The sequence below is a fragment of the Aedes aegypti genome, chromosome 2, assembly GCF_002204515.2.
Source record: "Aedes aegypti strain LVP_AGWG chromosome 2, AaegL5.0 Primary Assembly, whole genome shotgun sequence".
Taxonomy (NCBI): domain Eukaryota; kingdom Metazoa; phylum Arthropoda; class Insecta; order Diptera; family Culicidae; genus Aedes; species Aedes aegypti.
The window spans coordinates 182,919,784-182,936,821 of record NC_035108.1 but is presented as its reverse complement, the minus strand read 5'-3'; the positions used below and the strand labels follow the sequence as shown (position 1 = coordinate 182,936,821).

Sequence of the window (17,038 nt, the reverse complement as noted above, 5' to 3'; positions counted from 1 at the left end):
AAACAGTAGCACTCAATTTTCTCTGAGAGAGTCCATTCTCGCGCAACGCTATACCATTCTCAAAATATACAAACACCACCTCTCCCGAAACCGGCTTTCAATTAGCCGGCATATAAACCATAACCGGACGATTGCCTGCTTAGTGGCTCACTAGACGAACAGACAGACGAACTTAAGTGGTGGAACTGATAGCACCGAAATACACAGGAAAAGTCAGCTAATACCAAATCACACAGAAATTTAATCGTCGCGATGAATTTGCACAATCTTATCATTGACACTAAGTATGGACCAGTTCGTGGAACCACTAGAACATCTCTCCTGGGACAAGAATATCTGAGCTTCCAAGGCATCCCGTACGCAAAGGCACCGATCGGAGAGCTAAGATTCAAGGTAAGAAAGTGCCATACGTGCAAATTATGAGAAATGAGTCATCATTCGATCATCGCAAAATAACATTGAATTCATGAGACGGTTATTGTGAGCTACCCTATTCAATTCATTCACATTTAAAAATGATCAGATAAACACTGCGCTACAATTAAATAAAAATAAATAAAAACATTACAAGTGGTAAACCGCAAATTGTAATCATAGTTAACTACTACTTAACAAAATTTAAAAAAAATTGGAACGCCTCCAAAACATCAAGACATGAACACTGTTTCGGGTTCCAAGTGTAAAATGTTATAAATAATTTTCAGTTGATTTTACTCGCTCGCTGGTTTTAGATAGTTAAGAGATGTACATCGTGATTAATATATTCTCAAAGACCTTTCCTTTCTATAGATATAATTTAAATGGATGTAGGGTAATTTTATGTTTGGGATCGTACACACTAAATTTCAAATTTTTTGATACCCTTCCCTCCCCTCTATGTCACGTGTTTTGTATAAGCCCTTCGAATATTGTGTAAGGTTTGTCACACTTGGCACGACCACTCCCTCCTTCCCTTGAATCGTGACGTAATTTGTGCATAACCTTCATCGTACTCTAATAGTATAAAAGTAACACTTGTTTGATGAAGTAGAAAATTGTATTGCTAAGATATGTTATGAAATGTCCAGTAAGGCATATTTCGCATTTATGAATTTTTGAACAAATGGGCCTGGTTTATAAAGTGAAAATTCGATCATTAACAAAAAAAATTCAAACGAGATCCAAACTTTTTTTGTCCATTGTAATTATCGACTTGATGGAACTCCCCCTGCTATCATCTATATAAATAAAAATGGAATCGTGTTTGTATGTCACGAAATGGCTTACGAACGGGTCAACGGATTTGAATGATTCTTTCTCAGTTTCGTTCGTCAAAGGTTCCGACGTGTTTGTGTGTATAAAAATCCCAGGATATTCACCGGGAAAGTCGAAAAAACGAACGCCAACGAAACTGTCATTTTATATGGGACGATCAAAAGCGTTTTTCAACAGCCTACTTGATGGCAGGACGAAGTTTACCGGGACCACTAGTCATTCATAGATGTGTAAAACATCAACTTTTTTCGTCATTTGAAACCGAAGTTTTGAAACTTTTGAAACACAGTTTCTCCTGGTTATTGAAACACAGCTTGATAAATATACTTTCAAAGCCGCCTATTTGATTTTCCAATGCACTGGGTAGCAAATTGTTTTGCTTTAAACTGACTTGCGGAAATTGACTAGCAATAAGTCATTTTTTTTTCATTGTTGGCTTTAATGCCGAACATCACACATTTCTAAATATGGCGGTGAACAAAAGTCTGCGAATGCTATTGAAGTATTTAGCTGCCGGTGGAAGCATTTCGGGCAATTAGGAATTTCAAAAATTTTGAAATTTTGAAGGTGTGGATCATAAGTTACATTCTGTTTTATGTATAAATCATGTAAATGAAGTGTTCATTACAAAAAAATTGAAAAAAAAGTCACTCGTATTTGTCCATTAGAAGGATGGATGCATTAGCGTCCAACCACAGAAGTAAATCAATCGAATTTTAAAAAGTTTAATGGACGTATTAAAAATTTTAAGGTATTATCGCATATTTGATCGAAAATTCTTCACCAGAAAAGCAGAACTCATTTGTAACCTTAGGGCTCGATTTTCTAGATCGCCAATTATGTAAAATATGACAATTAGTTTTATTCTGGCAGTTAAGTTTTGCAATGCTGATCTACTATCGACCTACTGCAGTGATTTCTATAGCAAATAGCTGCGCTTAGAGATTATTATAAATCATTCTCATTATTGAAAAATTTCAAAATACATCATGCACCCCCGCTAATTTGAATGGTACTTCATGTAAACCATCGAGGTTCATTTTTAATTTGAACGTCTAGTCACCCTACGAACAACAGAAAATCGTACTTCTGGTTACCCCTTTGGTAGTTTTTAGAGTGTCCATCCCGGGACATCCCGGGATTTGACAAATATCGGGTTTTCTCGTTTCCCGGGATATTAGGTATGACATCCCGGGATTCCCGAAATGTACGTAGAATTTGATGGAAATCGCTAAATTCCAATAAAATACAATGACATTTTTCTTCACTCTCAAGCTTTGTTTGATAAAATAGAAAAGCATAATGAAAAAGAGTATAAACGAGCATTTCTTTTCACGAAATGGCAAAAAAAAAAAACAATAATTGAGCTCTCGCAGAGCGGTGTCACGAACACGTGCGCAAATTTGCTGGTTGAAAAAACTGTCATTTGATTTTGCTGGGAACCATACACCAGCGCCCTTTTGAATTTTCTTGTTTTTGTTTAAGTGAAACTCAATTAAATTCGCTTTCCAAAACTGCAGAAACATCAAAAATAATTAGTGTTTCGCGAAGTTACAGCGTTTTCAGTTTGGGTCAATATGAGGCACAGACAACGTACTATTTTCATGAAAATTATTATAGAAAACTATTTTCCAAGATAATCTACAAAAAATCCTTGCTCATATAAAAAAAACTCGCGAAAACTCAACAACATCTGAAAAAATTTCACAAATCGACACACTAACAAAAAAGTTACAACCCCGTCAAAGTGCTCTGGGGTCATATTGACCCCAAACCAGTGTTGTGAAAAACTCAATTTCTCATAACTCACACTTGAGATTTTTCATGCGTGAGTTGTTAATCACGCAACTAAGCAGTCAAAAAATCATGGATGAGTTGGCTCACCTTTTTGACTCATTGTCTCGTATTTCCACAGTTTACTCACACACGGCAATAATTTATTGTTAATCTGGTAAAATTATAGTAATCCTTTCTAACGTAAACAACAACATTCGGGTTTCACGAGTATTTGACGGGTTTTAAGACTGAATCATTTTTTACATTTTGAGTTGATTGAGTGATTTTGCATCAACATCTCAAGCGTGAGATTTGCGAAACAAATCTCTAATGAGTTTGCTCTCACGGGAGAGCGTATTGATTGAGATATGAGTGTAAGTCTATCAATACTGCCCCAAACACAGACAAAGGGTTAAGGATACAATTCAAATGTAACATTATATTTATTGTGAGCCTTTGTCATCCATAAGAGTATTAGCTCATTTGTACTTACACTGTTTACACCAATCTTTCTCTTAGCCTCCAGTGGCGCCAGAAAAATGGATCAACCCGTTGGATTGCACTCAGCAAAGCCTCCCATGCTACCACTTTGATCGCCGTATTAACGAAATTGTTGGAAGCGAAGACAGCCTCAAGATCAACGTGTTCACGAAAACCGTAAGTTTGACCAATGTTATCGAAATAACTAACCCATGCTATGTCGAATTTTTCGGATGCTTATCATCTCAAACGCCAACCGGTTGTGCTACATTTCCCTGAATGTCGTTGCTTCGAACTACAATTCAACGAATACCACTCCCTTGAATACGTTTATATATAAGCCCATGGAAGTGATATTTGCAAAGCTTCATAGTTTCAAGATGAAAATCAGATTAACATATTCATTCGAATAATTTTGCTCTCTTCATTTTTGCAATCAAGTGTTGAGCCAAGAATGACCAAATATTTTCTTCTTTGATAGTTTCCTGTTCTTCTTTTACTACTCTGTCGCTGAAAATTATTGCTCCTTTTTTAAATTATATCACTTTTCGAGGAAAAGGGTTATTCAGGGACATGGGACATTCGAGGAAATGATATCCGGCATACATAGTACAATTATAGCTTTCGAAGCTTTCGAGGAATCGATACAGCAAGTTAACTCAGATTAAACTGATCCTAGTTTACTCCAATCAACAGATCAACCCACTGAAACCACTTCCTGTGATGGTCTATATTTACGGAGGTGGTTTTACCGAGGGCACTAGTGGAACCGAACTGTATGGTCCTGATTTCCTGATGCAGAAAGATGTCATTTTGGTCAACTTCAACTACCGTACCGGAGCGTTAGGCTTTTTGTGCTGCCAATCTCCAGAAGATGGAGTTCCCGGAAATGCCGGTTTGAAGGACCAAAACATGGCCCTGAAGTGGGTTAAGGACAATATTGCTTCATTTGGTGGTGATCCTGAAACCATCACGTTATTCGGGCACAGCGCCGGTGCGTGCTCTGTTCAATATCATCTTATCTCGAAGGCTTCTGAAGGGCTGTTTAAACGTGCAATCATTATGTCCGGAAGCACCTATTGCAGCTGGGGATTGTCTCCACAGCGAAACTGGGTAGAAAAGTTAGCTAAAGCCGTTGGATGGAACGGAAGTGGCAAAGAAATGGATGCGCTCAAATACTTGCGAATTGTTAAGCCAGAGGACATTATCAATAACCAGGAGAAACTGATGGGTCCAGAAGATATTAGGGACGGTATTTTCATTCCTTTCGGACCGACCATTGAACCGTACGCCACTGAAGGATCTATGATTCCCCAAGACCCAATGGTAATGAGTCGAGAAGCCTGGGGCAATAAGATCGATGTAATGGTAGGAGGCACATCTGAAGAAGGCCTATTAATGATGCAAAAGATAAAACTTCATCCGGAGGTTTTGAGTAATCCGCATTTATTTGTAGGAAATGTGCCTCCTAATTTGGGCCTTACTGCAGAACAAAGAATTGGATTTGCAGCAAAATTGAAGGAGTTATACTATCCGGATAGTGAACCGTCGATGGAGAATTTTGGTGGATACGTTAACATGATGACCGATTGCGCATTCTGGCATGGCTTACATCGAACTATTCTTGCCAGAACAAATAGTGGCTCATCTGCACGAACATTCGTGTATCGATTCTGTGTCGATTCGGAACATTTCAATCATTATCGTATCATGATGATAGATCCAACTTACCGTGGAACAGCACACGCTGACGAGATGTCTTATTTGTTTTCCAACTTTACCCAAAGCGTTCCTGCTGAAGACAGCTTTGAGTATCGCGCGTTGCAGACTATGGTTGATATATTCACATCGTTTGCTATCAAAGGAGACCCAAACTGCGAATACACCAAGGAATTACAATGGGAACCAGTGAAAGAAACCAAACCTACATTCAAGTGCATCAACATAACTAATGATGGTATTGCCTTCGTTGACTTTCCAGACTTCAAGCGCATCGAACTGTGGGACTCAATGTTTATTAATGATAGTTTGGTTTAAAATTGAAATATGTATCAGCTCTATCACAGACAAACAGACTATACACTCTCGTCGCTTTCCATCGTCCATATTTTCAACGATCGATTCAAAAAATTGTAGGTAGTAAAACCGCTATACACACTACTATTTTCCAAATACATAGCATAGCATAGCATAGACTGACTGTAGGGGTCATGCACAAATTACGTCACGCTGCAAGGGGGGGGGAGGTGGTCGAGCCAAGCGTGACAAGCCTTACAAAAAATTCGGAGGACTTATACAAAAAGTGTTACAAAGGGGGGGGGTCGAAAAAGTTGAAATTTAGCGTGACATAATTTGTGTACCATCCCGTACATGTCCACACTACTATTTTCCAAATACAGTGTATTTAGTATTAGAAGTATGTTTTCGCTATGATTTCAATCGCGATTTATTGAAAATATCACATCTGTTTGTCTGTGATTATATCACATTAAAAAAAAGTATCAAAATATGTTTATACTAGACATCAACTTCAGAAAATAATGACCAAATAAAATCATATAATGAAACAAAACTATCGAATTAAAACTTTGTTTACACACTTAACAAGCGACATGCCTATAAGACTTTAAGAACAAGTGCTTTCTTTAGAGCTTTTAATGTTGAGGCATCGCACAGTGGCGCATGGCCGGACAAAACCTCAAAAATTCATGTTCTCAAAATCACTCGCCAATATTTTTTATAGACTTCTATACTATTGAGCGACAATTTCTCAAAATTTGAGATTGATCTGTTCTGTTTTCGATTTTTGGCAGCATCGTAAGTTTATGAAAGTCAGCAAAATTGGACTGCTCGAAATTTATCAACTATGATTCACCCAGCAAACTTCAAACAGACGAATCTCAACGACATCATAACCGATTAAAGCTCAATAGGTTCCATTTGAAAGCGTAGTTATAAGCCATAGTTTTGGCTGTAATTATATAATTTTTAACATATCAAGTTGTTATTTGTAGCAAAAAAAAAATTAAACAATCTTTCTCCAAAATTTTGGTAAATTTTCAAAACTTCGTACGTTTTATGTGAAGTGTTTCGGGAAAATGAGTCACTCACTATGAAGCAGCAAATCAACCATACTTTCAAACGTGCAATAGTTTTTCTTGCCCTTTTTGCCCCTAGAAGAGAAAATTCCATTTTCATTTTTCATTATAATTTATCGATTTCCTCATTCAAATCTATATAATTTGTCATAATTCGTTTGAAACTTTAGTGGAATTTCCTAAAGGAAGTTAAATTTGTGCCTGTAGTTCAGGTTTATGCACAAATTTCTACATTACAACAAAAAAAAATGGAAGTAATAGCCTTTTTATACGATTGGATGAAAAAACTTAATTTGGACCGATTTCACTAGAAAATCGAATTTTCAATTTGACTGTTATTTCCAACGGGATGATATCAGGTATCCAATATAATCAATAGATTATCATTATCAAGCAATTTGAAACGTATTTGAGGTTTTGTCCGACCTATGTATGAAGGACCGCCACTGTGCATCGAACAGTATCAGCGTTGGAACACATGGGCAAACACCAGTGGCGCGGGAAGTGGGTAAGACAGGTAGAACATGTATCAAGCACAGAAAAACCTGGGAACGTCAGTCAAAGGGTTGTCCTACCCACGATTCAACAAAAAAGAAGGAAAAGATCAGCAGAAAGCTTGAAAATACATTAAACTATTTATTATCTGTTCAATATCCGTACAAACTCGATCAACGTCGTACTTATTCTTATGAAGGATGGATTTTTTTATGGTATTATCATGCATAGTTAAGCGTGACATGGTTTGTGCATGACCCCCAAAAGTTCTGGCTCTTGAGAAGAATGGTCTTCAAAGACTATAATAGGTTCAACAGGCTCTTCAAGAATTCCATATCAAATTTCTCGATAAAAGGCTTCAGGAATTATCATAGTGAATTAATAAAGAATAATTTCAAGTTTTCCTACAGGAATCTCTCCAGAACTTTGAGTGAAGAACTAGCCTGATGAGTTAAAATTAACACAAATAAAGTCAAAAAAAAATCTCCAGAATTTTTTTTGGTTCTGTCCAACTTTTTTTTTTTAATTTCTGCAGAAAACTATCCCGAGCTTTGTTTTTTTTTTTCGATTATATTAGCTAATTATCTAGGAAATCTTCTAAAACTTCCAGAGTCCAGGAGTTATTTCAGAGATCCTTGTTTATTGAAGGATACTTTGAAACTTACCCAAGTTTGATCAGAGGTTTGTCTATGATTTTCTGTAGAAATACCTCACAGATCTATTTTTCAGAAAAAAAATTCCTTGACATTTCCATGCATTCCTTGAAGAACTCATGAAAAACAATTTGTAGAAATCTTCTGCAGTAGGGAATCCCTAGTAATTTCTGGAGAAATTTTTGATTGAATTTCATAAGACCGGGAATCTTGGAGGATGTTCCAAGGAAATCGATGAATCACTGGATAAAATCTAGGACTTTCTTGGAAAATTTCTCAAAGATTTTTTGGAGGAATTTAGATGATTTCTGAAATAATTTTTGGAGCAATTCCATTTCTGTGGTTGTCCTTGGGAAAATCCAGGTTTAATTCTTGAGGTATCCTAAACATCACTAAATAAAGCCAGTTTTTTGAAACTTATGTCATTTTTTCTGTTGAGCGGAATTATCATCTGAAAATATAGTTAGAAAGCTTGAAAACAGTAGAAACCGACGCCGACCCGAAGGAGTTAAGGATAACGGCTGGAGTCCCACAAGGTTCCATACTGTGACCAACGCTGTGGAATGCGATATACGACGGGGTCCTACCGCTGGAGCTACCTAAGGGAGTCGGCTTCACCGATGACGTGGTCCTAACGGTAATAGGCGAGACGCAGGAGGAAGTAGAAATGCTGGCAACGGAGGCTATTGGTCTAGTCGAAGATTGGATGGAGGTTGTCAAGCAGAAGATAGCTCACAAAACGAAGGTGCTACTAGTTAGCAACTGCAAAGCAGTCATGTATGGTGAGATCACTGTCGGGGGGCATGCCATAGCATACCAGCGAAAGCTGAAACTCCTGGGCGTAATGCTAGACGATCGGCTGAACTTCAACAGTCACGTCGATTATGCATGCGAGAAGGCGGCGAAGGCGAACAATGCATTGGCTTTATATCGAAGATAACAGGCAAAAGATCTGACGACAAGTCGTTCACGACGATTGGTTTGGACATGTCGATAATGTTGTTTGACAAAACAAGGTCCAATGTAGATGGCTTACCCCTACCCGAAGGCAGGAAAGTTGGTGAGTCCGGAAAAAGAATAGTGAAACCCGAACATGCGGCCTCCTGGAGCAGGATATTGCCTGCTCTATGGTTGTTTTCACAGTTCCAGAGCCGATTTCTAGCATTGAAATCTCCGACAACGAAGAAAGTATTATCACGGGCAACCATATCACGAATGTCACGACGAAATTGGGACCAGTCAGCACAACGTCGCCCTCCAGGAAAATAGGCAGCGATAATACTTATAGAGTTGTCACCGGAAGGGATGGTAATTTCAGCAGCTTCACGTACTTTATGATTAGCTCTGCTAGAGCTAAAAAACAGACGGGGTTGGTGGTCTGATGGCTACCGCTTCTGCTTCATATGCAGAAGGTCATGGGTTCAATAGCAGGCCCATCCCTTTCCTCGTACTTTGTAGTTGTATATCTCTCACTTGCTTCTATCTTCCATTCTAAATATATCACACTCAAACTATTCGTTCATAGCAAACGCTAGAACCAGAGACGGACAAGAAACCGTTTCCCTAACGCTTCCATACTTCCACGCGCACGCCTTTCTTACGCCTGATACATAGGCAGTCTGCTAACCACAAAAGCAAACCTCTCTGCCATGCCTTTCCCCCAATCCATACACTCCCGCATGAACTGGCGTAGAAGCAGTGGAATATACGGTCTACGTGGGAGGCCAGTTCAATGCATCATCAATTCCTCCCCCTACCCCTCATTGGTCTGCATTCTGACGTGGCAGGCGCCATTGTTGCCTAAAAATAGAAGATCACCAGCACTTATACACTGACGATGCCTGTTAGTCCCAAGCAGTCATTCGGTTGGTTCCTTGTGTAAGTGCAGCTGATCTGGCGATACTGGAGTAGCATCCACGGGCGGCCAATCAAGCTCAAGCTCTGCTAGAGCTAAAAATTGTTGTTTTTTAGTACGACAGCCGTGCAAACGCTGGAAAAGATCTTTGGCTTGGTACATAAACTCGGCGATAGTGAAAAGATTCGAATCCTGATTCAAAGCAGCATGAGAACCAGTTCCTTGAACAACTTGGGCGAACGTCATACCATCGGTAGCACAAACTCTCTGTGTATTGGCAACATTTCTGAGCAGTTCTTGGGAACTTGCTGGTATTTTACTTCCAGTTGCTTGAGGTAATTTATGCGACTGGGACAGCCCCGAAAGTTGGCCGTGTGATTTCCACTGCAATTCGCACATCGGACTCCAGTACGTGAGGATTGTTGGGTTGCTAAGGTTGGCCTTTACGGGAAGCTTACATTCGGAAGTCAGATGCTGTTCGCCACACTTCACGCAGAGGGGTGAAACGTTGCAATAACGCATTTAATTGGGTTCCGGATTTAATAGCTTTCACGTGATATCCGGACTGCGAAGTATTGGCCATGTTTAACAGTTCGCGGGTGTTCTTCGTGCCCTTGTTGACGATCGAGATAGGAGGGGGACGACGGCTTTTTTTCGACGCATTGGATGGCAATGGTGAAGCATTGTTTACATTGCCATCTGGATCATCAGTTGATAGTGTTTCGAATAAATTCTGACTGACAATCGCGAAGGTATTGTTTGGCTCGTAGAAGGAATATCCATCATATTAGACCTTGCAATATCAACTGAGTTTGAATGAGGATGACTTCGCTTTGGCCGCTTAGCATCACAACAAGCTTCGGTATCAACAATTGAGGTTACCGGTTTCGTTTTAACATAATCGCGACGGATAATTATGTTGGAAGCAGAACTAGACCCATTTTCGAGAGAATTCGAACAGCTAAGAACTTGCTTATCCACTTTTGGGCCGCGGCAAGATTAATTTCGCAAAAAAATACAAGAATACGACGAAAGAAATACGCATCAAATTTTTGCTGCTTGAGCAAAAATCGAACTGAAATCGTCAACTTCTATTGTAGTAGAAACGTTTTATTGTCTGCTGAAAATTGCTGATGCTTTGCGTTTAACTTAACCCTCTGAATTAGTAATTTCGACCGCAAAATTTGTGTGTGTGCTTTATCCCACTAATCCAATATCCTTGCCATGACAACCGTGGAGATGCAGAGGTGATCTCGGTCTCTAGTAACGACGGTAGTCACACTAACATTCCTTCCCTTCCCCGATGACCGTAAGGACGTGACCGACGCCGTCATTGACTTTTAAAATTTGAGCTCTCGATTTGTGCACATTGAGGAATGGTAAGCTAATTCCAAGCCCCATTCATCAAATCTCTGTTCAACTTCGATTGTTCTGGTCAATCACGGAGTAGCAACTACGAATTGTACGGTCATCTATGCTTATGCTATAAAAGAAACAAACAATTTAGAATGGAGACTGCAAGCATGCAGAAAAAGTTTATTTAATGTAAATTTAATCGTGCAATTTTAAAAATAGAATGATCTTTTATCTGCATCCGTCGAACCATTCTGAATGGCCGCTGTGAGAATATCACCAAGAACTTCTCACATGCAATAAAGCTGGATTGTACTACATTGAAACATAAAGGTTCTCGCTCTTTCGGATTCATTTTTTGTTGTTCATCATCAGTTCCAGGGATTGTTATCGTGGGAATCTAAAGAACGAATTTTGTATGACTTCAGTGTGGGCCAATACTGCAATAAAGCATCTAACAATCACTAACATTCCTTCTATCCTTAACCTTGCTTTCATATTTAACCCGCTACACTGCGACTACTTTCTATAGCCGCACACTCATTTTCGGCGTAACTCATGAACTGGATATAAAATGAAACATCATACTGTAGCATGTTTAGAAATAAATGTATTCAACAAAAAAAATCATAACAAAATTCAAATTATGTCATTATAGTACCACTTATGGCAAAAAAATATTAAACTTAGAGGCTATTTCCTATAGCCGCACCTGTTTCTTATATGGATACAGGTTAAAATCGGAATGTTTCCAGCACTTCAATAGTCGGTTGGCCCTCCAGCACGCTCGATAACCTGGAAAATCCTGTTGGGCATACTTCCGACCAAGTTCTTTATAATTCCCATTTCAAAATTCTCCCACGCCTCCGAAACTGCCACTTTGAGCTCTGCAACGCTATTGTACTGCTTCCCGTCTGCATAGATCCGTCGAACCAGGATTCCCCAGATATTTTCAACTGGATTAAGGTCCGGGCTACGAGCTGGCCACCACAATAATTCGATTTTCCGGCTGTCAAACCAGGCTTTTGTAGCCGAACTAGTGTGAATACTAGCATTATCTTGCTGAAACACGAACTTTTTGCGACGGTACTTTGCCTTGAACGGGAGCAAACAGCTGTTCAGTACTTCCATGTAATCGGCCGAGTTCATCTTACAAGATGTGAATGCTAAATTCAATTTTCCGGTAGCACAAAAGCCGAGCCAAACCATCAGAGATCCTCCTCCAAAATTACGTCTGGAAAAGTACTGTGGTTCCTTCCGCAAATCTCGCCAATAACCAGTAAATCCATCGGGACCATCCAAGTTGAACTTCTTTTCATCAGAAAAGATCACCTACAGTTGAAAAACAAATTACAAAATGATTATCAGTTGATCAAAATATAATTACATCAATCTGTTCAAGAAATAAAAAATTCAAATGTTTTTACCGTGTCCCATTGCCGTGCCATGTTGAGTTTGGCAAACTCCAGACGTTTTTCCTTGTGCATTGGTGTTAGATTTGGTGCCTTACTCATTTTTGCCCGAATTATATCGGGACTGGTATGCAAAACTTTACGAACTGTTTCCTTGCAAACAGGAAGATTCAAGGTAGATTTAATTTTAGACAGTGATATGGTGGAATTAGACGCCAGTTTCACAATACTTCGTCTATCCCTAGACGTCAGCTTCGACTTTTTCGGCTTACGTTTAGTTGTTGCGTATTTTTCCGGATCCTTCAAATAATTTCGCACCACTTTATCTGATCTTCCGAGTCTCCTTCCAATTTCACGATATGAAACACCTTCCCGATTGAAAGCTTCAATCATTCCCTTTTCTTTCTCACTCAAAACACTTCCTTTCGGCATTTTTGAACAATCGGATCGAGTTTGTTTAGAAAAAATCTAACTGAACGAAGAAAACTCCACGCGCGGCTATAGAATATAGACGGCCAAATTATTGAAAACACTAGTATTCAACGTATACATCGAGCACATGATCAACACAACATATGGAAAACAAATGTTTCACTCACACTAGTAGACACACGCCGTTAAGGACTTTGATTACACCATAGGCATCGCAAGGGGTACGAAAAAAAGGTGCGGCTATAGAAATTAGCCGCAGTGTATTGTTACGAGGAATGATTCATCGGAGAGGAAAGTCATCCCTTATCATGGCAGTGTAATGGCCGAGAAAACGATAAGTATAAAGTTTATGTAATCATTCTTATTACTAATTGAAAGGTAAATCAGATTAATTTATTATTTAACTAATAACAAATTTGTTCCACAGAGCGATTTACAAAACACCACACAAAATCCATCCTTTCCCATACCCGGATAAAAACGTATCATTCAGTGAATGGAATAAACCATTAATGTACAATATAACGTATTGGATACAATACAGCGTATTGTAATTGAATGTCGAAGCAATATTATTCATGTTTGGATATACAATTCAAAAACAATATAATATATTGTAACAGAACATTGTATTGTTTTTAATTGGTTTTATACCTTACAATTTTGGTCAAATTCCTATATTCGCGTAAAACAACTGTTGCTTTTTTCTATGTAGCTTTGCTGAAAGAAATAAACAAAACAAGTTCAAAAAGCAAGAAATGTTGGGTGGAAAATATTCAAAAAGTAAAAATAAGTAGTTTTTTAGAAGTCACTTGACATTAGCTGTAACGACGAATGCAACCATGATACAGTTTGTTGAATTGTTTTTGTATTGTACAACAATACACGAATTGCTTATCAAGACAATTCATGAACAATATATCGTATTGTATTTTCAAAATGTTTGTATGAGAAAATATCTATATTTGTATTGTTACGATACTTAACCACCCATACATTATATTGCAAAAATCTCATATACCATACAGTGAACTGTTCAAAACAATATATTGTACTGTATTTGTATTGTCATTTTACAATATACTGTATTGTGTTTCCAATATATTGAATGGTACTGTTTCAATACGTTATATTGTTTTTGTATTGTATTTTTTATCCGGGTAGCCTTTAGGCAAAACACTTCACTACCGCTATACACATGTACAGTGACTCAATCTCATTTTCATACGGGGCACTGTTTTCATATCAAGTTGGTATAAATCTATTACATGGTGCATGGACTTCGATATACTTTATCTAATGAAGGTTATAGGTGTCATCTATTGTTTGGCAATGCTTAAATTTTTGGAATAATGGAACAGTATTGAGATTTTGTCTATAATTGACCCAATTCCATATTCGTACACCTAACAAAAAAGAAATATACAGCATTCAAAACTAATTTTTAATGGACTAGATGATTACTTAAGCTCTTCGTTGTGTTGTTCAGATGCAGTAGAATACATTTGGAAAATCTAAAAGCGGACATATTTGAAACTTAAGTAAATTTAAGAAAAATACCAGTTTTCCCATGTTTTTTGCTAAAATATTCGGTAAGTCGAACAAAAAATTGCATTTTTTTCAACATCACTTCCTCAAGAATGAAAACTGCGAATATTGCACAAGTTTCAAAAAATTATAATCAGTTTTAGAGTAGCTAGGAGTGGATATCGACAACTTATACTTTTGAATCTTAGGTAGTATAACATTTATAACAAATCCAAAACCAAAAATTTTAGTCAATTTCTTTATGTTTAGCTCCTAAATATATATACATTATCCATAGTTAATGTTCCTATAAAAACATTGCGTAATTATTATTTTTAATTTACATTTTACTACCAAACATGATTATAGAGATTTAAAGAATAAATATTATTGCCATAACCGCAACACAAACGTTTTTTTTTTTAAATGATGAAAACAACAGGATATATTCTATTAAATAGTATATAAATGCTCTCTGCGCATTCAAGTTATTTTGTATTTTTCTTATAAAATCAATAAATTGCAAAATAGGGTGCTATTTTGAATATTATTTCAAAGATAATTGAATATTACGATGACATCAATTATGTGGAGGTATGTACAGCGTAGTTTAGGGTACTTTATTGTTAAGCGAAGTTCGTAGCTCAAATTATTTTTACAGACAAATTCAAAATTAACATTTACCTGTTGTTTAGAATGAAAATTTGGTTTACATTGATTAAAAATATCATTTTAGAAGAGTTTGAACATATGGCACAACAATTTTCTGAACTCAAAAGGGATAAAAACTGTTTATGATTTCTTTAATCTATATATATTTCAACTAAATTTCTATCAGAGCTTACGAGTATAATCTATAGATTGGATCCAATGACAAAAATATACGTTATTGTTCAAATTATAGGATTTAATAGCAAAAATCATAGGAAGATTGGCATTTCTCATAACTTTACCTAAATTTCATATACCGTGTACGCACCTAAATTTGCGCAGCTCCCAACTTTGCGCATTTTTAACAAGCATGAAAAAATGATAATTAATCAATGATTTTTTCAACAATTCTGTTTCAGTAACATGTTCGTTTATGTGAAATAAGTATTTGACATACATTTGTTTACTAAGAAACCCTCGTTAATGTTTGTAAATAATCAAAAAACCTTGACGTTACTCGTATAAATCTCAAATTTACACCGTCTTAACACAAACGCTAAGAAGTGGCTCTGCCAAAAATCAACATTTTTCTGAACAAAACTGTGTTGTGAGAAGTATATTTGCGGTATATTTGCAAAAAAGGTAATATTCTATTAATTCCATTAATTTTCCAGACAATATGTCGATTTTTTATTTGAAAAAAGCGATGCGCAATGTTAGGACCCACTTTTTACATAAGGGTCTTAATTTTTCGCACTTCTAGCAATTCAAAATGGCACGTAAATACATGTACGTCATTGCAAATGATAAAAGCTGTCGGTCTAACCAGGAATGGTCACTCAATCCATAAGGCAGCGGCAAAATGACCAACTTTGGTAAGCTAGATCTCAGTTATTTATGGGATGATTTGAATGAAACTTTCACAGAACATCAGATATAACTTGAATTTTAACATATATTTTTGAATAATTTTTCCAATCACGAGTTTATAAATAATAACGGTTTGAATAAAGTGTTATTTTCGACGAAAAATTAAAAACTTTTTATCTCAAACTCTGATAGCCCTACACATAAACTGTCTTCAGCAAACTTATTTATCTCGTCAAAATCTACAACTTTGCTGAAGATACCATGTTGCTATTCCTTCAATATGTTCAATTATGTCAATTATAAAAAAGCGTCAAAAAATTCACTTTAGTCAAACCGTTACTGCTTTTCAACTTGTGATTGGAAAAATCACTCAAAAATATATGTTAAAATTCAAGTTATGTCTGATATTCTGTGAAAATTTCATTCAAATCGGTCCATGAATAACCGAGATATAGTTTATCAAAGTTGATCATTTTGTATGGAAAATCGAAAAAGTTGCAAATGTTTTGTCCAATACTGTATAATAAAAAATGAAGAACAGAGTAAATCACTATTCGTGGCCACTCTATGTTTGGGGTGGATGAACAAATTAAATTGAAATTCAAGGAAAAACTCCTGATGAAACTCATATTAGTTGTACCCTTTTTGTTTAATACAAAAGCAATAAAAAAGTAATATTATTTGGAGCTAACGAGCATTTTAAGGCATGCGCAAAGTTAGGCACATCATGCGCAAAGTTAGGAACAATTCAGATTTTGTGCGCAATGTTAGGCACAAACTATTGTATCACCTTTTGCATTTTTTTAATTTTTTATGAATTATTTTTATTCTTTTTAAATCATGTGTTCTACTGAAGGGTTAAATGCCTATCTTTGGCAGAAATTTGAATAAGAATATACATATTTTATCCTTATTTGAAGCAAAAATAGGATGATAATTTCTTAACTGCGCAAAGTTTGGTGCGTACACGGTATGTCCACTAATAAATTGTCCAAATGTATTTCACTACATCTGAACATCATAATAAAGCATTTCAGTAATCAAATAGAGCTTCTAAATTTAGTTTTGAACGTTGTGCGTTTGAATTTTGGTAGGTGTACGAATATGGAATTGGGTGAGTTTTAGACATCAATTCAATACTTTTCTATTAATCCAAAGATGAATGTAAATGGAAACATTTTG

At 36.8% G+C, this 17,038-nt stretch overlaps 1 protein-coding gene across 1 annotated transcript; it reads left to right on the top strand.

Moving 5' to 3' along the window:
- The first annotated feature begins 131 nt into the window (after positions 1–131).
- On the top strand, positions 132–5,677 carry LOC23687491 (esterase B1). The gene is made up of 3 exons (XM_011495241.2): positions 132–393; positions 3,550–3,687; positions 4,207–5,677. The coding sequence occupies exons 1-3, from the start codon at positions 253–255 to the stop codon at positions 5,545–5,547; spliced, it is 1,620 nt and encodes a 539-aa protein (XP_011493543.2). The 5' UTR covers positions 132–252; the 3' UTR covers positions 5,548–5,677.
- Positions 5,678–17,038: the final 11,361 nt, after the last annotated feature.

Bases quoted from the DNA above. Each gene is read 5' to 3' on its own strand.
- LOC23687491 (XM_011495241.2), top strand. From the start codon at position 253: ATGAATTTGCACAATCTTATCATTGACACTAAGTATGGACCAGTTCGT. The intron at 394-3,549 runs GTAAGAAAGTGC...TCTTTCTCTTAG, and splicing joins TCGGAGAGCTAAGATTCAAG to CCTCCAGTGGCGCCAGAAAA. The intron at 3,688-4,206 runs GTAAGTTTGACC...TCCAATCAACAG, and splicing joins TCAACGTGTTCACGAAAACC to ATCAACCCACTGAAACCACT.